At 32.6% G+C, this 24,377-nt stretch overlaps 2 protein-coding genes across 2 annotated transcripts; both read left to right on the forward strand.

Moving 5' to 3' along the window:
- Positions 1-5,806, forward strand: LOC18039717 (basic leucine zipper and W2 domain-containing protein 2). Its single transcript, XM_006428536.2, has 8 exons — positions 1-130; positions 601-624; positions 949-1,054; positions 1,154-1,222; positions 1,986-2,479; positions 3,383-3,644; positions 4,832-5,040; positions 5,480-5,806. The coding sequence occupies exons 1-8, from the start codon at positions 126-128 to the stop codon at positions 5,544-5,546; spliced, it is 1,236 nt and encodes a 411-aa protein (XP_006428599.1). The 5' UTR covers positions 1-125; the 3' UTR covers positions 5,547-5,806.
- Positions 5,807-7,452: 1,646 nt separating this feature from the next.
- Positions 7,453-15,258, forward strand: LOC18039718 (riboflavin biosynthesis protein PYRR, chloroplastic). The gene is made up of 9 exons (XM_006428540.2): positions 7,453-7,993; positions 8,702-8,836; positions 9,057-9,156; positions 9,264-9,389; positions 9,644-9,957; positions 10,571-10,690; positions 12,847-13,092; positions 13,185-13,310; positions 14,829-15,258. Exons 1-9 carry the CDS (start codon positions 7,670-7,672, stop codon positions 15,069-15,071), a joined length of 1,734 nt encoding a protein of 577 aa, XP_006428603.1. The 5' UTR covers positions 7,453-7,669; the 3' UTR covers positions 15,072-15,258.
- The last annotated feature ends 9,119 nt before the right edge of the window (positions 15,259-24,377 follow it).

Here is a 24,377-nt window from a genome sequence, read left to right on the forward strand (position 1 = left end):
TCAACGCAAATTAGAACGCCACTTTCTCTCTTTTCTCTCATTCCTTCTTTTTTTCTTAAATTCCCAAAAAGCCCTCACTTGCACAGAGAGTCTCTCCTCTCTCCGATCCCTCTTCTATTTTGTTTATGAGGTACCCTTTGATCCCTTTCTTCTGTTTCTTTTTTCTTTAATAATTATTATTTGTTTATTATTGTCATTATTATTGATCTTGCTATTGTTCGTAGTTATAGATCTTCGTAGTTATAGATCTTTGTAGTTATAGATCTGTGTACTTGCTACTTGAAAAAGATTAATTTTGTGATTATATAACTATAAAAGGTCAAATTTTGTTAGTATTTTAACGATTTTGCTTCTGGGTATGGTTCAATTTTAGGTTATTTAATCTGATGTTCTTGTTGGGGTTCCTTTATTGTTTCAATAATGATGTTGTTGATTTTGATCTCCAATTTATGATAATATATTTAATTTGTGTACTAATTGGTGGGGTCCTTTTTAGGAGGCTTACTGATTTGCTTGAGAATGAAAATTGATCTTTTACAATTTTGCTTATTTGTTAATTATTCACTGATTAACTTTGATTTTTTCCCTTGAATCCTACAGCTCGAAGGAGAAACCCACTCTTGGGTAAGTTTTTTAAAATTTTTACATTTGTTGTTATACCGGGATTATGCGTTGGAAACATACGGAGAATCTGATTGCTAATTAGAGAGAAAGTCTTAAGTGGGGATGTCTCTATGGACCATGTTTTAAGTTTTCTCACTTATTCCAAACAATCTTATGATTGGTTGATTTTAAAGTGAATGTTTTTGTGTTGAGATTTTATCAAGCAGTCTTATCATAGATCATGTAGTGGGGGCATCCTGATTTAAGACTTTTTCCTGTTTAGATGTTTGTAAATCATCCTGCCTTGAACTTTCTGTAATCTGTTTTACTTTTATTTCTGTGCAGTGGAACGCGGATTAAGCCCCGCAAACGGAATATTGCAGCGCCGCTGGACCCTGCAGCTTTTTCGGATGCAGTGGTCCAGATTTATCTGGATAATGCTGGTGATCTGGTAATCTTTTATTATGAATTTTTGGTTCCTTTAACTAGATTATTTCTGTTTGGCAAGCAAAACGATAAATGAGCCTTTTTAAAAAATTTTTTAATGCAGGAACTTATTGCCAAGTGCATTGAATCTTCTGACCTTAACTTCTCAAGATACGGTGACACCTTTTTTGAGGCAAGTTTTTTTTTTATTATTTTCAGTTTTGAGGAAATAAATGAAAATTTGATATTTTTCTGTTAGAATTAAATTGTTGGGATCATTAGCATGATATTAAGAATAGTGAGCTTTGACTATTTTGTACTAAATTATTGAGATCTCAGCAAATAACAATGGATACTTGATCTTGTATGGGTTTTGCTAATATTAAGAACAGTGAGCTTTTACTAGTTTGGACTAGATTCTTGAGATCTCACCGAGCAACAATGGATATTTGATCTCATATGAGTTTTGCTTTATGGCACAGTTGACTCGTTTAGAATTCAGAATTTTAAGTTTCTTTAATTTTATATTAACAGGGGGTATGGTTGCAACTAAGGAAACTGCTTATACTTTTATCTTGAAAATGCACTTGTAACTATGATGTTTCCAAAACCAGTGTTATACTCCTCTTTCTACTCTTGATTCCTTGTCTATACTTTCTATTTTCACTTGCATCATTTGCATAAAGTGTATCCTTTAGACGGAGGTTCCGAAGGTTTATGTTGCTTGTGAACCATCTCAAACGATGTTTCACTGGATTGCATCAGTGTCTTCTTATGAATGTATTAATTTTTTGCTATTTTCTCCCATTAACCTTCTCCGACACATTTATGCCCTTGAAGTTAGGTGGCTTTTGACATTATTGATATCTATTAGTGGTCTAAGTCAATTTCTCATAAATCCTTTTTCTTGATAGGCATAAATCTTTTGACATTAGAATTTTGCTATTTAAATGCAGGTTGTTTTCACAGGAGGCCGTACACAACCTGGAACAACAAAACCTGATGAGGGGGAGCGCCACTCTTACTCCATAATAGACTGTGAGCCTCAGCGTGAAGCCATTTTACCCTCTGTAATCTATATACAGAAGATCCTGAGGCGGAGGCCATTTCTCATAAAGAATCTTGAAAATGTTACTCGAAGATTCATGCAGTCATTGGAGCTTTTTGAGGAGAATGAAAGGAAGAAGCTGGCTATTTTCACAGCACTTGCATTCTCTCAGAAGCTCTCAGGGCTTCCGCCAGAGACTGTCTTCCAGCCACTGCTTAAGGATAATCTTGTTGGAAAGGGGCTAGTTCTTTCATTTATAACAGACTTCTTCAAGGAGTATCTGGTTGATAATAGCCTTGATGATTTAATTGCAATTCTGAAGCGTGGTAAAATGGAGGACAATCTGCTAGACTTCTTTCCATCTTCAAAGCGGTCTGCTGAAGGATTCTCTGAACATTTCACGTGAGTTTTCTGATTCTAGGAAAATCTCCTATTATATTCTTTTCCTTTTAAGCTGCAAACATGTATGTTTAAATGCTGTATATGGTACTTTGCGGCTTTGACAGTTGAAGTTTATTAATACTCTTGCCAGCTAGATTTTAGAGGTGTTGTAGATTCCAATATGGGATGTGATTATTTTTGTATATTTTAATTTTTTTTTATCATTAGAAAAATTATACTTTGTTGTGTCTAACATTCTTTTTCCATTTTTTCTCTAATTGGTTTTTGGATTATACTTTTCTCATGATTGTTATTTGTTGTGTTTTTCATTACTAGTGGGAGTAACACAAATTTTGTACCTTCTATGTGTTGGGGGGGAAGATGCAACTCCACCCTAACTGTTTCTACAAGTAATAGGGTGTCACAGTCTGGGTCAGTGTTTTGTAAAACTATTGAAATCAGAAGGTTATGTGTAATGACTGTCTTTTTCTGGGGCATGTTTTTGTGTGAGATATGGACCGTTTTGTGTCATTAGAGTGGATGTTTGGTTTAGTGTCAGGTTGGCACAAGTTGAGATAAATTGGAACCTGACCATTTTTTCTTTCAGATCCTTCCTCAAGTTGAGATCATTTTCTTGCTAAAATGTCAAAGGAAAATACTTATGAAAAATTATAGGTCTTCCTCTCTAAGTGAAATGACATCAAAACTACATTGAAATTAAGCTATTCACAATTGAGATTGCAACTTAATTCCATTGTCATTTCGCCAGTAATTTGCAATTTAAGTCTCAAAGTTTGTGTAATTTGAAATTTTGGTGTAGAAAGTTTATTCCAATTACTTGATTTTCAAGTAAAAGCAGTGTTTTCTCTTGTTTGTGATGGCAGTGATTATAATGATTGTCTAATAACGGTTTTTCTATTTCAGTAAGGAGGGGCTGATACCCTTGGTTGAGTACAATGAAAAGAAAATATTTGAAGTAAAACTAAAGGATATGAAATCTACTTTGACAACTCAAATAGCAGAGGAGACTGAAATGTCTGAAGTCATAGAATCTGTGAAACAACGGGTTAAAGATGCTAAATTACCTGACATTGAGGTTGTTAGGATACTGTGGGATATCTTGATGGATGCAGTTCAGTGGTCTGGGAAGAACCAGCAGCAGAATGCTAATGCAGCTCTGCGTCAGGTGAGCACTAAATCCGTACTTTGCCTGTGTGCAGCATCACATCAACTATACCTGATTGCTTTTTCATTAATTATTCATGCTGTGGCAAACTAGTGAGCACCTTTTAATGAGATTATGTATGATAATTGCATGGTCTGGTACATCAATAAATTGATACACAATCCCTAACATTTGGATCATGTGCTAAACGTTCCGAGTCAAATAAATTTAGCCTGCATGTTTGGCTATGTCTGGCATTACCCATCTTATACATCACAAAAGAGTTAAGTGTCATAGATGATAACGAAAACGGTAGAAGAAGAGCCTTTGGGGTGCAATCCAAGTGCAAAAAGAGCATGCAAGAGAGGCACGTCCTCTAAATAGTTCGTCCGTTCTTGGTTTATTGATGATATATTCTTATCTATAATCCTTTTTTATTCATAAAATTTTGAGAAAATTTATTTCTTTTCCTTGTGGTATGTTCATCATCTATGGAGCGTTTGCATGTACATGTTTGAATTGAGGTGGAATATGGGTTATAGAGTTCAGATGTTTGAATGCTTTTCTCTCCAGGTCATGTTTGCCTTTCCTGACGGTATTTGCATTCGCATTATTCTAGGTGCATGCAAGAATAATTATCTTCATCAGTGTTGCAAAAGAATAAAAAATGAAAATTATTCTTTTCATCATATTGAAGAATTGTAGGATAGAGTCCATCTTCTTTCTTTGCTTTGGGCTTCAGTGTCTGAGGAGTTCCAGGTTTCATCTTTTTTCTTCATTCATATGAGTTGGGAGGGGTTTGAAGATATGGTTTTAAAGTTGGATAGCTTTGTGTAGGGGTGGTTGGGTATACTTTATATAGCACTAAAAGCTTATCTGTTTTTGCTTGTATAGTGGACAACTGGTCCACATGCTATTTTGATTTATCTCCATTAATACACTTTCGAGTTTCATATTTAAAAAAAAAAAAAAATTCTTTTTCATCATATGTTTATATCCCATCGTTTTGTATTACATTTTACTTGAAATTGCAAAGCTATAGCAGATGTTTCTTATATATGTTCAATTGTTTGTATCCTGGCATGTGCTGAGATGTTTAACTGCTAGCTACACGTCAAGTAGTTGGTCATCTCATTTTAAAATACAATATTGGATTTAAAATATTGACAGTAGTTCTTGTCATTGTTGCCATTATTGTTTCTATACAGGTAAAAACCTGGGCACAACTGTTAAATACCTTCTGCACCAATGCGAAACTTGAGCTGGAGCTGATGTACAAAGTTCAGATGCAGTGCTACGAGGATGCTAAGCTGATGAAGCTATTTCCTGAGATTGTTAGGTCTCTCTATGATCAGGATGTGCTTGCGGAAGATACAATCCTTTACTGGTTCCGCAAGGGAACAAACCCCAAGGGCAGGTGTGCAATATTAATTTTCTTAACCTTTCAAAATATTAAAAGTCCATTGTTTTTGGAAACTGATCTCATTAATCCTGAGTAATATAGTCTTCTTTGTGTTTGAAGTTCAAGTACTGTAACAAAAATACCAGATTTAGTAACCAATGGTATTGCTGTTGTCAGTGAAGTGGGTTTGGTTTTGTTTGGATGCTTTTGAATTTTCTGTCCTCTATTCCTTTTTGCAACAAAAATGTTACTATTTTGTTCCTTTATTTGTCTTTTCTGAATGAAAATTCAAAGTGAATGATTCTTAATAATGGAATTTATAATTATCGAATGAATGCCTTGCCATGTGATTTTTCGACTCTTGTTTCCTTAAATGTAGATTTTTCTTCCTAAATTTCTCTTGTTTTTCCAAGAAGCCTCTTGACTTAAAATAATGTTTCATAATTTTCTGCAGGCAAACCTTTGTGAAGGCTCTGGAGCCATTTGTGAAATGGCTGGAAGAAGCAGAAGAGGAGGAGTAAAAGCCTGCAGCTAAATGATATTTGAATTTTACACTAGTTCTGTGTTTTGTATTAGCTATTTGTTCCTGTGAGTTATCAACTCCATAAGTTCCCAGATCCTTAAGACAATATGTGTGCATGCTAGATGACACAATCAAACCAATATGGTCGTCATTTACTATTTCAATAATCATTATCACTTTGTACTCTTTTTTTCTTCTAAATGCATATGCGGACAGCATACCTCATTCAGTATGCATGCATGTGTTTTGCTTTTTATATTTGTTCCAAGTTTTAGTTTGGCAACTTGTGCGATTTAAACCCGATCGCCTGAATTGGTTTTTGTTATCTGTTGCTGATTGTCATCTGAAGTTGATTGTTTGCTTGTTCATGCTAGCTTACTCAAAATGCTTCATAAACTTTCACACACGATTTGTTATTTGTATGAAGTTAACAACTCAACGTAACGATGTTGAAGGCACAGAGATCCCATTGAATTTGATGCCAGAAGAGTTGGTTATACCCCTTTGAAGAGTAGAGTTTTCTTTAACAATGCATATTCCACTTGAACTTAAATTCCACTTGAATATAAATTCGGCTTTGTAGTTCACATTCTTGATATTTATAGCCCATCTTGTATGGTATTTCCTTTGTCAAATTCCTCATTTTGAAATCTCTTTTTATTCATTGGCATATTCGTTTCTTTGAATGCTCTTGAACCCTTGAACCGTCTTAACATGGTTAGAAGTTGCTCCTTGCTCTTTTGGTTTGGATGCGAAATGTTACAAAATTCACTTGTCTAGAGAAGTGAAGCAAAATATTAAACGATGTAATACTCAAATCCTTTTCACTGGTATCTTCAAGATAATGAGGAGAAATTATTTATTTCCACCTTTTTAAAGGAAATTATTTATTTCCACCTTTTTTAAGGAAATTATTTATTTTGAACCTTGGAAGAAGCTAGAATGATTTTTTATTCACATAATAATAAAGTTAGGTCAATTGCTATGAAAAATTACTCCCAATCTACCCTGTTTACCCTATCCAAATTTACTAACATTTTTTGAAGAGCAATAATAGAGCCACAAATTTTTGTACAAACTGATGTGGCATGATAAAATTGGTTGAATTAAATATCACTTGACCCACATAATTTATTTATATTATTGTATATTTTCATTCAACTAATGAATTAATGCCACATTAGTTTGTACAAGAATTTGTGGTTGTATCATCACTCTTTTTTGAAAGTCTTGTCTCTCTCTCTCAACCAATAAAATAATTGTCCACAAAAAAGGAAAAAATCTATATGACTTTATTTAAAATTAGAGTCTTGAATACTCTTAGGGCATTATTCTTTTTCCATTTACTCTTTATCATGTGTATACTTCAACCAATTATGATAATATGTATTGTGTATACATGTGACAAGATTTACTCTTTATCATGTGTATACTTCAACCAATTATGATAATATGTATTGTGTATACATGTGACAAGATTTACTCTTTATTATGTGTATACTCCAACTAATCATGATAATATGTAATATATATACACATGTGACAAGTAATAAGTGGATAAGAAATGCCATGTTATTCAGAAATCATTTGGCTGAATAATGGTTAACTTCTTTTTCTAAAATAATTTTCTAATATATAGATCTTGCTAACTTACATAATTGCTATTTTACAGTAAATTTAAATATAGTTGTGTTGAGACCTTTTCTGTTTCATGGCCTATCCTATTCTTGAGTTAGATGATTGATTTTAGATTAGGTTGATTGTAAGGCTATATTTAGAATTAAAGTTGGATAGTTATATCTTTTAAATTATAACACTAAAATATTTAATAAATGCTAACGGTTTAATCTTAAAAGTTGTATTTGTATCGTAAAAAATCTATAATATTTATATAATTTTTGTTAAAAAAATTATTTCAAAATTATATTTATAATTACAATTTTTTCCCTACTTTAGCATCTGCCAATAAGAAAGCACCACGTAGCTGACAGGTCCAGCAAAGTACGTAATCCGAATCCACAGTCCACTTCACTCGGATTTTATGCAGAGTCACACAGAAGAGAGAAAAATCAGAGTGATCGGTTTCCTCAAAATCTAAAAGATCAAAAGGGCAAAAAAGAAATGGCACCCTCTCTAGTAGCCAATTCCGCTCCGGTATTCTGCAAATTCAGCCGCGCAGAAGACGCTGCGTACATCCGACGCGCCGCCGATATAGCTGACAAGTCTGCTGGTTTCACATCCCCGCACCCGAATTTCGGCTGCTTGATTGCCACCTCAACCGGGAAGGTTGCAGGAGAGGGCTACTTGTACGCGCAGGGTACCAAACCCGCGGAGGTGCAGGCAGTGGAAGCCGGCGGCTCTTTTTGCAGAGGCGCCACCGCGTATCTGAACATGGAGCCCGGTGATTGCCACGGTGACCACACTGCTGTTTCTGCTCTTGTTCAGGTTTGCGCATTGCTTCAATTTTATTTTCATTTTTATTTTTTTATTGTGCTATTATTGTTTTATTAGTCATTAAATTAGTCTTCAATATTAGCAGAAAAAACTTTTATGGCACGTTATGTGATATTCATCAATTCGAGATGAGAATGGAGCAATGAACTATTCTGAAACTCCATGAAATACACTGTTCAATTGATTAGTGTAGCTTAACTTCGTATTCATGACGTGTAATTAAAATGAATAATGTCTTTAAAATGAATGGACATGTAATGACTGTAGCATACATATTTCCCCTAAATATTGTTGGATGTTACTCGTTCTTACCTTGGATGGGAAAAAAAGGAAGAGTTTTTTAGGCAATTATCATATCATCAATGTATTTTTTCTTTAAGGATTGTGAATTATTGGCCTGGATTTTACCAAGTATCTGAGCCTCCGTATTATTAAGAAAAAATATATACAATTATGATCCTAGGAAAGGAGTGTTTTATAGTCTTTTGTCTATTTTGGAAGAGGACTGGTTTTAGTAACTAAGGATTGTCAATTATGGGTATGTATTTGGCAAAATATCCAAGAAAATAAATAAATAAGTATATACACACAAAATTTTGATCTTGGGAAGGATTTTTCTAGTTTTTCTGTCTTGCACTTCTATAAGTTTCTAATTGTTATGCTTCAATGATCTGTTGATATAATCGTTTTGTAGACTAGGCAGGAATTACAAGAGTTGTTGTTGGAATCAGGAATCCTTTGCAGCATCTTAGAGGCCAAGCTGTACGTGCATTAAGAAGTCAAGGGCTGCAGGTTCATGTTCTTGGAGAGGATTTACAAAGTAAAATTATTGAGGTATAGTGCGTAATTGCTCTTGCTGGCTTGAGCTCTTAGGTCTTATAGATATCAATTTCTAATGTGATTTTTAAGTTTACTAATTTTTCTTATGCCACCACCTTATGGTTAATTTATCAACTTGCAAAACTCCTTGTTTGCGGCAAAATCATAATTGGTAATCATAATTGGTATCATGTGCTATTTTTATTCTTTTAACGTTCATAATGATTTTCCCTAGGAAGCTCGAAAATCTTGCCTCCTTGTCAATGCTCCTTTGATTCATCGAGCTACTTCTCGAGTTCCCTTTTCTGTTTTCAAGTATGCTATGACCCTTGATGGTGAGTTTTATGAATTTAATTGAACTTTTTACTCAATTTTTAGGCTTTATATATATAATAGATCTTTAAAGTCATCCTCCCTGGTGTACTTTCCTGGATGCTAACAGGAAAAATTGCTGCAAGTAGTGGACATGCAGCGTGGATAAGTAGCAAAACGTCTAGAGACCGAGTTTTTGATTTGCGGGGTAGAAGTGATGCAGTTGTAGTTGGGGGAAATACAGTTCGCAGGGATAGTAAGTATCATCTTTGTGACTACTTTAACAAATTATCACAATTACCAATATGTGTACTTTTTCTTGATCTTATTGTCATATTCAGGCAATGCAATTATAGTTAGGGAAAAATACTGTCTGCAGCAACAATACGAATCATTTCTGTGACTAATGTTATTACAATTATCAATCTGTTCTTCTTGTTATTCAACTTATCACCATCAACAGCAAGTATGATGTGATTGTTTCTTTTCTTCTCTCCTCAATTTTGGTAGATCCACGGCTAACTGCAAGACATGGAGGTGGGCATACGCCCATGAGAATTGTATTGACACAAACTCTCAACCTTCCCGAGGAAGCAAACCTTTGGGATGTTTCTGATGCACCTACCATTGTTGTAACACAACGGGGAGCTAGGAGGAAGTTCCAAAAATATCTTGCATCTAGAGGAGTTGAAGTAGTGGAGTTTGACATCTTAAACTCTAGAGATGTTATGGAATATTTTCACGACCGGGGCTATCTTTCTATTTTGTGGGAGTGCGGAGGAACATTAGCAGCATCTGCTATCTCATCTGGTTTAATTCACAAGGTCTTCTGTAAATACTCTCAAGTTTATATCACTTTTAGATCACTATTTGGCTTTTTATTACTTAAAAATGAGAGTATAGGATGTTGTCATTCTCTTGGCGGACCAACGGAATAAAAAGAAAGTGTTGGATTTGTCCTTTTTTAAAAAATTTTTTTTAGAGGGATTAGTTTAGCTAATGCATTTAGCTCATTGCATACTCTGCAACTCTGTATGCTATGATGTATTGGCTATATTTTCTTTTCTAGATCATTTAAAAATGTATTACCTTGTGCCACCAGCCACTAAGGGCTAACTTCTGATTACTCACTTTTTTTAAGAAGGGGGAAAAAAATCCCTATGAATCTGTGTGGCATAATTCATTTGGGCTTTGATATCTTAAAAGGACAAGAAAAAGATGGTTTAGTTGTCTTTAACATGGTTTTCTAAGGGGGTAAAATTTGCCATTTCATCTATTCTCTGAATCTGATCTTTATAGTTTAAAAGCACTTATCATAACTTTAATTTTTGAATTTATATTTCCATCTTTGTTTATTTGCATTTTTTTGGGATGAAATTCTGACTAAATTTGGTTAAATTTTAAGGTTTTTCAATTATTGAAGTTTATATGATGTAGGTTTTTGCTTTTGTTGCCCCTAAAATTATTGGAGGAAAGAATGCACCAACTCCTGTGAGTGAACTGGGGATGGTTGAAATGTCACAGGCACTAGATTTGATTGACATTTGCTATGAGCAGGTTGGTGGTAATTGTTGTTTTGCTTTTAATGATGTAATCTTTTTTTTTAATTATAGCTCTTGTTGACATGTTATGGTACTGTGGTAGAAAGAGTGATAAATATATTCTATTATGACAATAATATAATAAGCTACTAAGTTTTGTCCAAGAATGTTGCCCACTCTAGGGATGTCTGGGGACCTTGAATTAATGTATGGAACATGCAGATCTGACAAAATTAGTTGCCGCTGCTGTATATATGGCAGTGTATTCACTTCTAGATCACAGTGCATTAAAGCTTTATGGTTCAGTGCAGCATTGACAACCCATTTATCAAGGTCTAGTCTCCTATAAAGGGTTTACAATGTAGCTTAGTTTGATTAGTCTTTCCTAAGTGAACAAGATTTGGCTACGTTGATGGAGTTTGTGTCTTTCAAGCTTCAGTTTTCACTTGATATGGTGATTCAAAGTACTTGAACTTGACACAACTCAAATCTCTGTGTTTTGCCTCATGGGACATGGCAATACAAATGTGGATCTAACATCTGCCATAACTACCTTTTGAAACAGTATTCTGCTGCATTTGTCGGAAATATGGTGCACCACGACTATCAGCTTAAGCTTTTGGTCTAGTGGCAAGCACCTAATCCTAGCAACCCATGTTCTTGTCTCGGCGGCTCCTTGCAATGGATATTTACCATGGAAGGTTATGGGACCTGAGTGAGGCCTCTTTTGGGCTGACCCATGGACAGTTATGGTGCCTGAGGGGGTTCCATTGCAGGTAACATGGGCTGCCGAGGATGTTGGCCTGGAAGTATGGTGGTCACCTAGAAAGGAAATATGGTGCACCACATGACTATTAGCTTAAGCTTTTGCTCTTGTGGCCAGCACCTGGTCCTAACAGACCCCAGTCCTTTGGTAAACACAGCTGATCTGTTCATTAATGGTGTGTTTACTTATGAGATTGGGAAATCGGTCTAGAATGAGAATAATTGACGGTTTTGACTCATAAAAATAAAAGGGAGAATGGGGATGAAACATGTGGTCTACATGTTTTTGGAATTAAGGAATGGAAACTGGATTCCCATGGGCGGTTGGAAATCAAGTCCTCATTCCTTGAACTCACCATTTTACCCCACTCAAATTTGACAATTTCACTTTTGTCCTCAATAAAAAATATTATTATATTATTATTTTATTGTTATAGTCATTGTTCTTATTCTTGTCATTGTTGTTAATAATAATAATATTGTAATAAACAATAATAAAGAAAATAATAATAATAAATTTAACAATCATCGTCATCGTCATCCACCTCCACTATCATTGGTTTTACTGTTTAGGGGTTCATTTTCTATTGGCTTGTCTTGAACTCTTTCATTTTAGTTTTTTTGAGGGTCTAGGTAAATAAGGATTTTTTTAGGAATTTAGTATTCATTTGATGACATTTTGTGTTTTGTGAAACGTTTTGTAAAAACTATTTCGTAAAATTGAAATGTATCAAAAAGAAAGAAAAGGCAAATTTGGTTTTAACTTTTCAAGATTTGAGAGTATTTATATTCTGAGAACAGCATTTTTAGAGCAAAAAACGGTGTAAACACATTTGATACTAGTATTCTATTGTGGACTGTGCAAATTCTGTAAAGAAATGTAGGCATAAAATCTCTTCTGACCATTGTTTTAGTTTAACACTGCTTTGGGTAGACGACTTTTGTGTTCTGAAATACTTCTATTCAAATACATTTCTGAACATTACTTCTCTGTTTGTAAATTAAAAAGCAGGTTTTGAAAATCGTAATGATCAGATAGTATCGATTCCTCAGTGGGAGACAGTTTCTGATAAATAAAACTGTAAATTTGTTGGGTTTGCTCCTTTGATATTCTTTCACTAGCCTATTAGGTTTTAAACCCTAGGCTTGTTAGTTGTGTTTTGAAACTTCAGTTGCTGTAAATTGTATGCTGGTTTGGTTTTGTTCCAAGTTTCACTCGGGTCCAATTATTTTCTTTGACCATTGGTTTCGTGCCCTAGGCTAAGCAAATGCTAATTGTTTTCATATAATTTTTGTTGGTTGGATACACGTAAGAACTTCAAGAGATGTGGATAACAATTTCAAATAAATCTCCTTTTTCATTATTTTAGGAAGATCCCTGATCATTTATATGGTGGCAAATTTCAGGTTGGACCTGATATGCTCATCAGTGGATTTCTTCAGCCCATCCCTGACCTGATGCCTGTTATTCCATCAGAGGATGAAACTTTTGCAATTGATCCTACTGTCACTCCTTATGAACCAAGCATCATATATTTCTACAAGACATGGGACCCTTATGGTGCCTTTTCAAATTTTTCTCCTCATCCAATCCAAATGCCAGATGTTAATGGTGATTATGTAACTTGGTCAAGTGTGGAGCATTACTACCAGGTAGTTCGCATTTTTTATTTTTCCATATTTCATCTTGGAAATTTCATTGGAAAATCTGCCGATATCGAGTCAAAAATCTCCTGAACTTTTAGGCACACAAGTTTACTGGAGTGAATGATCCTGCCGCACAAGATTTTGTTGAAAAGATAAAAACTGCAAAAAGTCCAGAGGAAGCAGCACGATTAGGCAGGTCCATGCAGAGGCAACATCCTGATTGGGTATGGCCATTTCTACTTCTCCTTAGTTTATCATGGGTAATTAATTGTGATTAATTTTCTTTCCATCAAATTGGTATGCATTGAATCTGCATCAGATTTTAGTATGTTTCCTAGTTGTCTTGTTCAAGATTTCTTTTTCCCTTGAATCTTTGTTAAGTCATTTTCTCAGGGGTAAGGCCTTCCTGATTTTTATCTTTTCCTTTAGTTAATTCCCCTCATTTTCTCCATGTTTCAATTAAAAAAAAGAATAAAATAAAATTCTGTGGGTCAACTTGGATTGAAGCATTTATGGATGCATTCAACTTATTAGCATAATTGAAGACGTCCAGATTCTAGGTTCTTTCACAATTGTTTTAGGCAACTGGAGATTATTGTCCTGTCAAAAATGGCTGTTGAATGTCTAATCTTGGATTGCATCTTGCTTGTTATTTTTGAATTGCATTTTTCTTTTTAATTTGTCATTATTTTTTCTGTTCCTTTAGTAGATCTTTTCATGTTCCTTACATTAATGTATCACAGCCCTCGTGTCAGTCTACTGTCCTTTTGTTGTTTTCACTTGGAAACTGTTCTTTATCAATACACTAATGTTTAATATTGTTTATGCGTTGGACTCCTCTTATTTGGGGTTTCTTCATATTGCTACTATTCAATTAAAACTTTTCTTCAACGTTGTTCAGTGAATATGATGGCTAGGTGAATTTACACTACTTTGTTAATATATGATAATTTAAGGAATGCATTATGTCTTGAGTATCGGTGGCAAACAAATATTTGACAACATAAAGTTTTACTCTGTTATCAGTTGCTGATATGAATCCCCCTATCCCAAATGATCATTTTGATTGGAGTGTTACCTTAAATTTTAGGAATCATTCCTGACATGAACAATAGAACAAAATACTGGCATATAATTAAAATTATGGTTAGAGAAAACCAAGTTTGTTCATCCCTTACTTTCTCTGATGACAAGAATTAATGATTTTCCAGAAGATAAATGCAAAAAGAGGAAGCGATTGGAATTTTTAGTCATTTTTCTTTTATTACTGTTATTTTTGACTTTTGGATATGAATTTCTTTCGCAATATTTATAAGGTGTTCCTCAACGTTACTCCTGCAGTCCACGTATGTCTATTACATTCTATCTCAATTATTTAAGAACCATACCTCTGCTATACTACATGTCAACCTATTGGCATATTTCCATTTCCATTTAACCTAGAATAATTTATCAATTTGTAACATCCCACGTTGCTAGCCGAGCAGGCATAAGTTTTAAGCTGTGCATTCTCCTAAGTAGATGCATCTTGGTTGTAACAAAATGACTGGCCATGTCCCAAAACGGATAGTATTTACTTGGTTGTTGGGCCCGGGCTGTTAATTGTGCATGCATTTCCTGTAATTCTCGTCTTTTACATGCAATAGTACCATGTGGACATCAAATTCTTCTGGATATCTAGTTGAATATCTTACTTCTTCCTTGCAATTTGTTGTGAATTAATGCTCGGTGTTTGAATGCAGGTCAGAAGTGATTGGGAGAGTGTGAAAATTGATATAATGTATAGAGCATTAAAATGCAAGTTCTCCATTTATCCTCATTTGAACTCTATGCTGCTCTCCACTTCTGGTTCTGTTCTTGTTGAAGCTTCACCACATGATCTTTTTTGGGGTGGAGGCCGCGAAGGAGAGGGCCTAAATTATCTTGGCAGGCTGCTGATGCAGTTGAGATCAGAATTTCTTGGTGAATCTCCTACATCAATTTAAAAGACTTTCTCAGCTCTACGAATGGAGGAGAAAATTGATGAAATTTGATAATGATAAGTTAATGGGCACTTAATATTTCATATTCTTTTTTTCTTTTGTATAAAACTCTGTTATGTCAACATTGTACTACAAAAATAATGATAAATTCATTTGTAACATAAATCTTTACAATTATTTTTTTGGCATTCTCGGCTACCTAAAAAGATGAACTCTTGTAATTTTGAATAGTTAATTTGGTATACTGATTTGAAAGTTTAATCGCTGACCTTGCAAAAATGTCAAGTTTTTATAGCTTTTTCTATGACATTGGAGTTGCAGTTCCTAATCTGTTATGATTGTTAAAATGGCTTGTTTGTGGAGTTATAATTAGTTCTGATTTTGACAGAGTATGCTGTTGTGATGCATGACAAATTAGAGCTACTAGCCTTCCAGGTATTCTAGCCTTGAGAACTAAACTGGCTTGACTAGCTATCTGAGGATAATTCCAATGAATAAAAGTGCTGTAAGATGAATAGCCAGTTACCAGGGTGATTTTATGCTAGTTTATGAAAGTTGAATCATATGCAGTACATTTGAAGTTAGGAAGTTAATTAATTTAGTTTCTCCCAACTCATTTGGAAGCTTTTTTGGAACTTTAGTAGTTGACTATTGAGGGAATTTTTTTTTTTAATATAATGGAATTGAGCCTATAGTTCAAGACAGACTAAGTTTATAACGCTTTCATAATTTCATTCTGGCGTTTCTATTGTTGCCAACGGAAGCATTAGTCAAGATTAATTAAAGCACTTCTCATTTCCTTTTATTTATTTATTTATTTTTTAATTGTGATGATAGAATCCATTGTACTCTAGAGTCTAGATCTTGTTTTGGATCAGTCTATTACGGTACAACTTGAATCCGTGCCTTGCTCGGTACAACTTGGATCCTTGATGTGCCCGACACATTTGAGGAGAATTGAATTTTTGACCTTGTGTGAGGGAAGAGGGGTCAGAACCAGTTAGGAACTGCTTTTTGAGGGTCAACTAGTTTGACATGCCTTAAAATACAAAGTGCTCGCTTATGTTCTAATGAGAACTGCTCTAACATCAGGGGCTCTGTTTGAGCCTTTAGCAGTTACTTTACTAGACTTGAGACGCACATTAGGAAAAAGAATTATTGGAATGCCCCAAGAGTGTTGCTCTAGCATGCGGCATTGTTCATGCGAGGATGATCTATGGTTTTGATGCCCACATCAACCATTTTGTGTGCGCGCGTACACTCACAAACGTACAAATTCATTTATATTTTATAGCCTCCAGTTTCCCCCTTGTGTTTGTTGAAAATTTGGTCTTATGATTTGGTAAGAGATGTCTTGTAAGGTCAAGATGTTTGTTGATCCTCCTCTATTTCTCCAACTTATTTGGTATGATTTTTCTTTTGGTTCTATGAATTTTTTTCTTAGGTTTATAGGTTAAAAAAATTAATTTGGTCCATAGGTCAAAATTTGGTTTGATTTCGTTGTATTCGATTTTAGGTTTAAAGAACCGATCCAGAATCGAACCAAACCAAGTACTGCCCTTTGTAATGGTACGACTGAGAACATTAGACCAAGGAAAGTAGCTGTAAACTTTTTACCATCTTTTCTCCCAAAGTGAAAAAGATGGCCAACTTAAAGACTGCCCAGCAAGCCCCATAAATTGGACCGAAATTCAAAGACCAGAAAATGGTGCATATTTTATAATCTTTTCAAAAACAATGACTTGGATATTATCGTTTCAGTTTATTTTTGACAAAAACCATTTTTTCCCCCTTTTTGAAATATTGAATACAATACGCTAAACTCAATCCCTCAATCAAATTTGAATTCACAAATATTGCATCAGTATAATATAAATTTTTAGGATGTTTAACACTATTTCTATTACTAAAAGATCGGCTGAATCCGATCCCCCAATCAAATTTGAATTCAAAAATGAATTTTCATTCTTTTTTTTTTTTAATGGGAGTAAGGTGGGTGATAACACAAAATATTTTCATATTTTCTCCTTAACAATACATTTATTAGTTATTTTTAGTCAATTAAATTATTTTATTAAACAGGAAAAATAATTGAAAAAGTACGCGTGGAATTCAAGTTGAAGAAACCAAAGCCAGCAAATTAATTGATTTGTACACATTCAAACAAAAAGAAAAATAAATGATTAAAGAGAAATTATCCATCGACTATCTATTTTTTTGCATTTTTTCAAAAATACATAATTCGTAATTTTTTTCGTTAAACTTCACTCGAAATTATATTATTTTGCATCTGTCCACTTCCATTTTCAAACTGTTAAGAGAACTAACGGAATATTGTATAAATAACTTTTTTACCCCCAAATGTAAAAGAACAATTATCCACTAACCACTTTTTTTTTTTTGCATATTTTGAAAAATACACAATTCTTAATTTTTTTTTTGGCTGAACTCCACTTAAAGTTATATTGTTTTACACTTGTCTACTTCTGTCTTCAAACAATATCGTTGTAAAATAACAATTTTATCCTTATGATGTCAGCAAAGTTCTAACATTTTATAATAGGAGTGGACTAGTAAAAAAATGTTAATTTCAGGTGGAGCGTTGCAAAAAAAAAAAGATTTGTATATTTTTAAAAAAGTTAGAAAAAACAGGTGGTCGGTGGATAATTACCTATGATTAAAATGTATTTTGGCTTTAAAGATAAAGTGACCAGCATGTGAAAAAGGTTTATAATTAATTCATGTTAATATAGAACAAAGGAAACAAATTAATAGCTTTTGGCTTTTACCATTTTAAATTATGTGGCAAGCTTTGGGTTTAGGATATGGGAATTATATAATGTAAAGGTGACCAACGGTTTGGTTCGGTTTCAAACTGAATTGTCAATTTTTTAAAAAAATAATAATTTAAATCGAACCAAATCAAATTGGTTTGATTTTCGATTTGGTTCGATTTTTTATTTTAAATTGTAATTTTCTTTGTATTTTTTTATTTTTTTCTCATGGCAACAGTTTTTTATCTACCTCTAATATAAAGGCAAGAAAGCTGCACAATTGAGGGACAAGCAGAGATACAAGAAGAGAAGTAAAAGTCAGAGAGGACGAAGAGCAACAATAGTCCTTCAAAGCTTTCAATTGGCTGATTATATTAATTTTGTTGTTCCTAATTCAAGTATTTATAGCTAATTTTCAAATATTGAGATTAAGAACGAATTCTATTTAATAAAATAATTGTTTATTTATTTAATTATTTCCCTACACGTATCTTTGAAGATTAATTGATAATTAAGTAATTACTAATTAGATAGTGGTGGATTTAAAAACCTTAGTAATCTTTGTCTTATTGAAATATTCTTTACCTTAATTATTTTCTTAGTTTAATTTCTATTAAATTGAATTTTATCAACTAAGAGCATTAGGGATGTATTCATGTGCACTGCGTTTTTTTTTTCTCCTTTAGTGATGAGTCCTCATAGTCTAAAGGTATAACTTAAATTGTCTTTTTCACCAGCATCTCCACTTTGTTGTTAACTTCTTTGCCTTTTTCATAAGGTTATGATGGCTTTGACCTCTTCATGCTGTTGGAGTAACTTCATGTACTCCCTTAGGATTGGGTACTGGCTAGCTTGGGAATTTGCTTTTCTCAATGGTCATCACTAAAGTTTGAACTAAAGAGACAAGCTAACCCACCATCTTTTCGACATTCAAAATCGATTGGTCTTGTGAATTTATGCTAGCTCTCATCTTATTCCGCACTCATCCATGGTGATATTTTTTATTGTTGCAGTGCAAAATGAGTCAAAATTTTGAAATTTTGTAGTGTCTCTTACAATGGTTTGGTATGTAAGTAGCTTTGATTCTGATTGTACTGTCTAAATGGTGGCTGAGATATTTGAGGAGCTTGGTGAACTGGTTGTACTGGTGTTGGTCGAGCTGCTATTCTACTATGTTGGAATCTGTGAGACAATGAAAAGTTTGGATGGTCTCTCCATCTACATTTGTAAGCATTGGAGTAAGGGTTGTAGTTCGACTACTTTCTCATCACATTGATGGCATTAGCTTGACATGAGTATGAATCATGGTCAAATTGATTGTAGTCACGTAGGTTTATTGATTTAGCAGCTGTTAATGATGCTATTTGGTGAGAAAGTCTTTCAACTATTACTTTGACTTCCTTGATGTCCGATCCTAATTCGCCAACGTGGATTTCATTTAATCCCTTAATTTTTAGCAAGCACACAAATTTATTATAGTATAGATTAATGGCAATGAATATCAATCCCATAATGATAAGGTTAATTTTCCTAGTTTATATTGGTTGGATGTGATTTCCGAGCAGTACTGAAATTTAAATTAATAAAATGATGGGAGTAAATTAAGAATGAAACAATTCAAATGAAAGACTTGAGTCTCTAGATTCATACTTAACATTTTACCATAAGCTTAATATTCCATTTTAATTCCAATTAATTTATGAGGAGGTATTTCCACTCCTTATAGAGTTCATTCTAGTAAATATGGTATCAAGCACTCATTGTGATAGAGGGAAATAATCTTCTGTTAAATGGATGTCAAGTACATGCTATACTAGGTGATAATAATCCTATTGTTGACAATGTGGCATTACCGTCCACTAAATAACTTAAATTCATATTTTGTCTACACTGAGTTAAGATGAACCAATAATACTAGAGGGGAGTTTCTCACTAATAAATATAGTGTAATGTGCTCATTGTCCAAATAGTAATGATCTTGCACTAGGGAGCCGGTATACTGTGTAAAATCTACAAGATCATTATTATCTGTTAACGATGAGTCAAAACAATCCACATAAATCAAAGAGAGATGACGAATAAACTTACTAAATTAAGCTCATGGATCATGTTGAGACTTTACCTTTAACCCAAACCTAAATTTAAATTAGCCACTAATAATTGAACTAGGGGTAAAATGATAATTTTATTAAAATACATAGAAAATACAAGATAGAGAGAGAATTATAGAAAATAGAGTTCAAATTTGGATTCAGAGATGTGGAATTAGGGGGAGAGCCTTCCAATTATAGATACAATAGATAAATCATGGTAATTGGATAAAAAAAATTTGTACGCTCAAGATTGAACAGTGGCAAGCTCTGATTGGTTGGAACACATCATGAAATCTGTGATTCGGTCAATAATATGCTGTCACATCATAGGTCAATGTCACGTCAGCATTTTTCAATCCAATAGAATATTACCACTTCATCAATCATTATCACATCACCATCAATGTCACGTCAACATTTTTCGGTCCAATAAGACCCACCAAAGTCCTAAAATCATGATTTTTCCCTTTATGCCTTTTTTTTAATGTTTTCAGCTATTCTGAGCTCTAAAATGCTGTCTATTTTGTTGCCTAATTTCTCGTTAATTATGAAATAACCAAAATACCCTTGAAATACATAAAATACTCAAATTATAACAAAACACATACAATCAAAGTTTAAAAGACATAAACACATAAAAGTACAAATGTTAATGAGACTTGGAGCGCAAAATGACAATTTTTAACTTTTATAAATATATATTCTTCAACACTCAATAGTGACAACTGCTCCATCATTGGTGATGGCATTACTGATTGAAGGGGACAATGAAAGGTACTATTAGACTTGAAATTAAATGATCTACACAATGATATCTCAATGCCAAGAAACTATGATATAGGGTCGCACGTGTAGTGACGTGCCTTCCAAAAATGGCTGCCACTGTAACTATGCCACACGGTGAGTTGCATTACACTACCACTCTTATCCAATTTAGAGACCGATAATTTGGTTGTCAAAGGTGGTGATGAACCTTAAAATACTATGTGATCAAGTGCTCTTCCTATGGTTGCTTGCATTGGAAAGCGCATTTGTCACCAGCATATCGCTTTATCCAGCAACGTTACTACCATTTCATAGATCGAAGAATTTTGAAACTGTTAATAGTCACTTACTTCTATTTTTTGGTGATGGTGCCGTCATTGTTGTCGTTGAGTGTGCAATAATATTAGGCAATGTCATTTTGATTTTTCATTTAATTTGCAAAACTTGAATATTAATTATAATATTCAATTTTAGTATCATATATTTAAATATTAATAATATTCAAGTTCGTGGATGGATATTAAATAAACCAAATCTACAATATTTTTGAAAATATTATCCAATCTATTTGGATCGGATACTTGGATATCCAACTTGAATGGATTTGCTTGGTATTCCTAGCTGTCAACTCGATTAATAACTATATTGCCTTAGGTTTTAAAAATTCTATTATGATAATCTGTTTATAACACAATTAATTATATTAATTGACTTATATTTAATTGATAGATATGTGTTGATTTTTCATATTTTAAAAATAATTTATTTATATTTAAAACAAAATTGATTAGAGATTAAGAAGATAGCACTTAAAAAATTTATAGAAAATACACGAATTAAAAATATATTTTTAATTGAAAATTAAAGTTTTGCTAGATAGGTAACACAATTATGACAAGATAATAAATGGGTTGGGTAAGGTTGAGATTGGATTAGCTTAAATTGGCCAATATGACATGAACACGAGTCACTGACTTGAATTGCCAATTGTTGTCCATGCGCAATGTTAATGAGAGAGAAGAAAGAATAGAAAATATTTATTTTTTTGTTTATTTTCAATAAAGAAATATTTAAATTATTTTCAAATAGAGTAACAAATGTTTAGATTTATTTTTCTTTTACCCTTCTCCCATTTAAGTTAATGAAATATTTTAATTGTATGAATGTGCGCCAATGACTATTTAAAATGTTGGGGTAGAGAAACAAATGTCAATTTATTTAAATGCCCAATTAAACTTATTCTTTTTATTTAAGGACAAAAACTCAACCAAAAATACAAAAGCCCTCCTTCAAACAAACAAAAATAATTTTGTGGACTCATAAACTAACACTTTTATTATTATTGGCAAATAAATATATTTTTATTACATAATCAAATAATTGATAGTATGCTAAATAATATTATGTTACAGAAAAAATAAAACATTAACGGCATAGAATATGAAATTAAATCATTATCAAATTTTGTACATTCCATCTACTTGAGATAATAATCTTTTGTGTTATGATACTCAATGATAATAAAATCTTTTGTGTTAAGATATTCAATGATAATAAAATCTTTTGTGTTATGATATTCAATCCTTACTCAGTTGGGTGAGAGAAAATTGGTTGCCATTAGGTTAAATTAAAAAAAAAATCATATTTACATTTACCATCAATTATGATTAGTAAATAATATACATAGTTTAACTATATATTAAATTAATTAATTTGCTAATTAATAAGAAAATGAATTAATTTAAATATATATTAATAAAAGTAAGAATACGTCATTTAATTAGAAACGTAGTTCTATAGTGTAAAAAAATTAAAATATTATGGACTTATATGTCAAAATTTTAAAACTTTTAATATATCTGATTTTGCATAAACAATAGGGACTTTTATTGTTAATAATCCAATGAACACATCTAAGCCATTGATTGGGCTACTCTTGGGCTAAATCTAACTGTGGATTTGAAGAAGACAAAAATGGGTACAAAACCCGGTGGGAAACATAGCCGGACCCATAATCTTCATATTCAGTTAAAACAATAATTATAATTGTACCAACACTATTTCCTAAAGCTCTTTTACACTAAAAATCACCTGATTATCATTGCTTGATTAACGTTTATAATAATACATGGTGGTTGATTTAAATAAATATTTTGATAATGTTGACACAAATTAAACAAATAAATAATAAGGCATGCATATAATTGAGTTGAATTCCTATAGCTTATTTGAAATCTAAAAATTCACATGCAAATTGTGGAACTAGTTGTTTTCATACAAATATTTGCTTCGTCAATCTGTTATTTTCACAGTCGAAAATCAATTAATAAATAAAGAAACAGATAAATGAGAACAAAGATATGCTTATTTTTTTGTTAAACATGAGATATTTTGTTTTGTTTGATTTTTTTTTTCCAGTGCTTACCAAATCGTTTGGGATGTTGTTGGTTGTTTTCTTTTGTTCCATTTTTTTAAGTGCTTATATTATTTGTAAGAAATTGATTGGGATGGCAGACAATTCAAGCCTCATAAAAATACTATTATAATATAATAAACCAAATATCGAAGCCAACATGTCGTCAGGAAAGAAAAGGGAAAAAAAGAGAACAGTTTATGGGATACAAGTTGGAGTGTGACATGCAACAATTGCAAATGACATGAGCGTATCAGGTTATGCACACCAAAATTAGCTCTAATAAGTCAGATTAATGAAAAGAAACAAATGATAATCTATTCAATTAACCTTAAATGCAACATAAAAATTTACACAAACTTTTATAGTATTATTTTACTTTTAGGAGTAATTTGGTAAATTAATTTTAAAAAATAATTATTAGTAAGATTTTTGTAAGGATACTAAACATTACTTTAAGTTGGTTGATATTAATTTTTGTATAAATTATTATTAGTAAGAATGTTGCACAAGTACAAAAAATACCAGTTCTTTTATACTAATATTTCTTGGTTAATTTGCTAACAGATAATTATTGGTTAATTTGATAATCAATCTTTTATAGATAAATTAACTAATGTCGAGAATTTTGTTGGTAGAATATTTTTGTATAAAAAATAAAGGTAAGAATGTAATATATTTAATTTCAGTATTTTTTGAGATTTTTTTTAAAAAAAAATATATGAATCAACGGACTTTTGTGTCAAAATATAGTGACTGAACATGCATTTTCCCTTATTTATGAGTATCTCTCATGATTTGAGCCATAGGTTCGATTAATTTTTTTTGTAAGTATGCATTTCTATTTATATATGGCCAAGACTTATTTATTATATTCACATTTATCAATTACCAATCATGTAATTATATCTACTTAGATAAATGATTAGATCACGATAGAATCCTTATTTTTTAAATCAAGAGGTATGAGTGTGGGTGTTAGCGAGATCAGTTGGCAAAATCTAATAGATATAAAAGAAGAGGTATTAGGGTTTTACCCCGCTCATACACATTGATGGGGAGAATATTTGGTTGCCATCAGCCCAAAAAAAAAAAGGTAATAAAACTATGAAGAAGTACAAGTCAATGTTTCATATTAACAACCGAAAGAGGTATAGATTTGTGGTTGCGGAACAAATACCTTCAACTTGCAGCAACTTTACTCAAGATTGGAAAAAGAACAACCATTTCTACTCCAATGCATAATCCCATTTGCTCAACTTAT

Source organism: Citrus clementina, unplaced genomic scaffold, assembly GCF_000493195.1.
Source record: "Citrus clementina cultivar Clemenules unplaced genomic scaffold, Citrus_clementina_v1.0 scaffold_6, whole genome shotgun sequence".
In the NCBI taxonomy this organism is placed as follows: Eukaryota; Viridiplantae; Streptophyta; class Magnoliopsida; order Sapindales; family Rutaceae; genus Citrus; species Citrus x clementina.

Bases quoted from the DNA above. Each gene is read 5' to 3' on its own strand.
- LOC18039718 (XM_006428540.2), top strand. From the start codon at position 7,670: ATGGCACCCTCTCTAGTAGCCAATTCCGCTCCGGTATTCTGCAAATTC. The intron at 7,994-8,701 runs GTTTGCGCATTG...TTTGTAGACTAG, and splicing joins CTGTTTCTGCTCTTGTTCAG to GCAGGAATTACAAGAGTTGT. The intron at 10,691-12,846 runs GTTGGTGGTAAT...GGCAAATTTCAG, and splicing joins TTGACATTTGCTATGAGCAG to GTTGGACCTGATATGCTCAT.
- LOC18039717 (XM_006428536.2), top strand. The intron at 625-948 runs GTAAGTTTTTTA...ATTTCTGTGCAG, and splicing joins AAGGAGAAACCCACTCTTGG to TGGAACGCGGATTAAGCCCC. The intron at 2,480-3,382 runs GTGAGTTTTCTG...TTTCTATTTCAG, and splicing joins GGATTCTCTGAACATTTCAC to TAAGGAGGGGCTGATACCCT.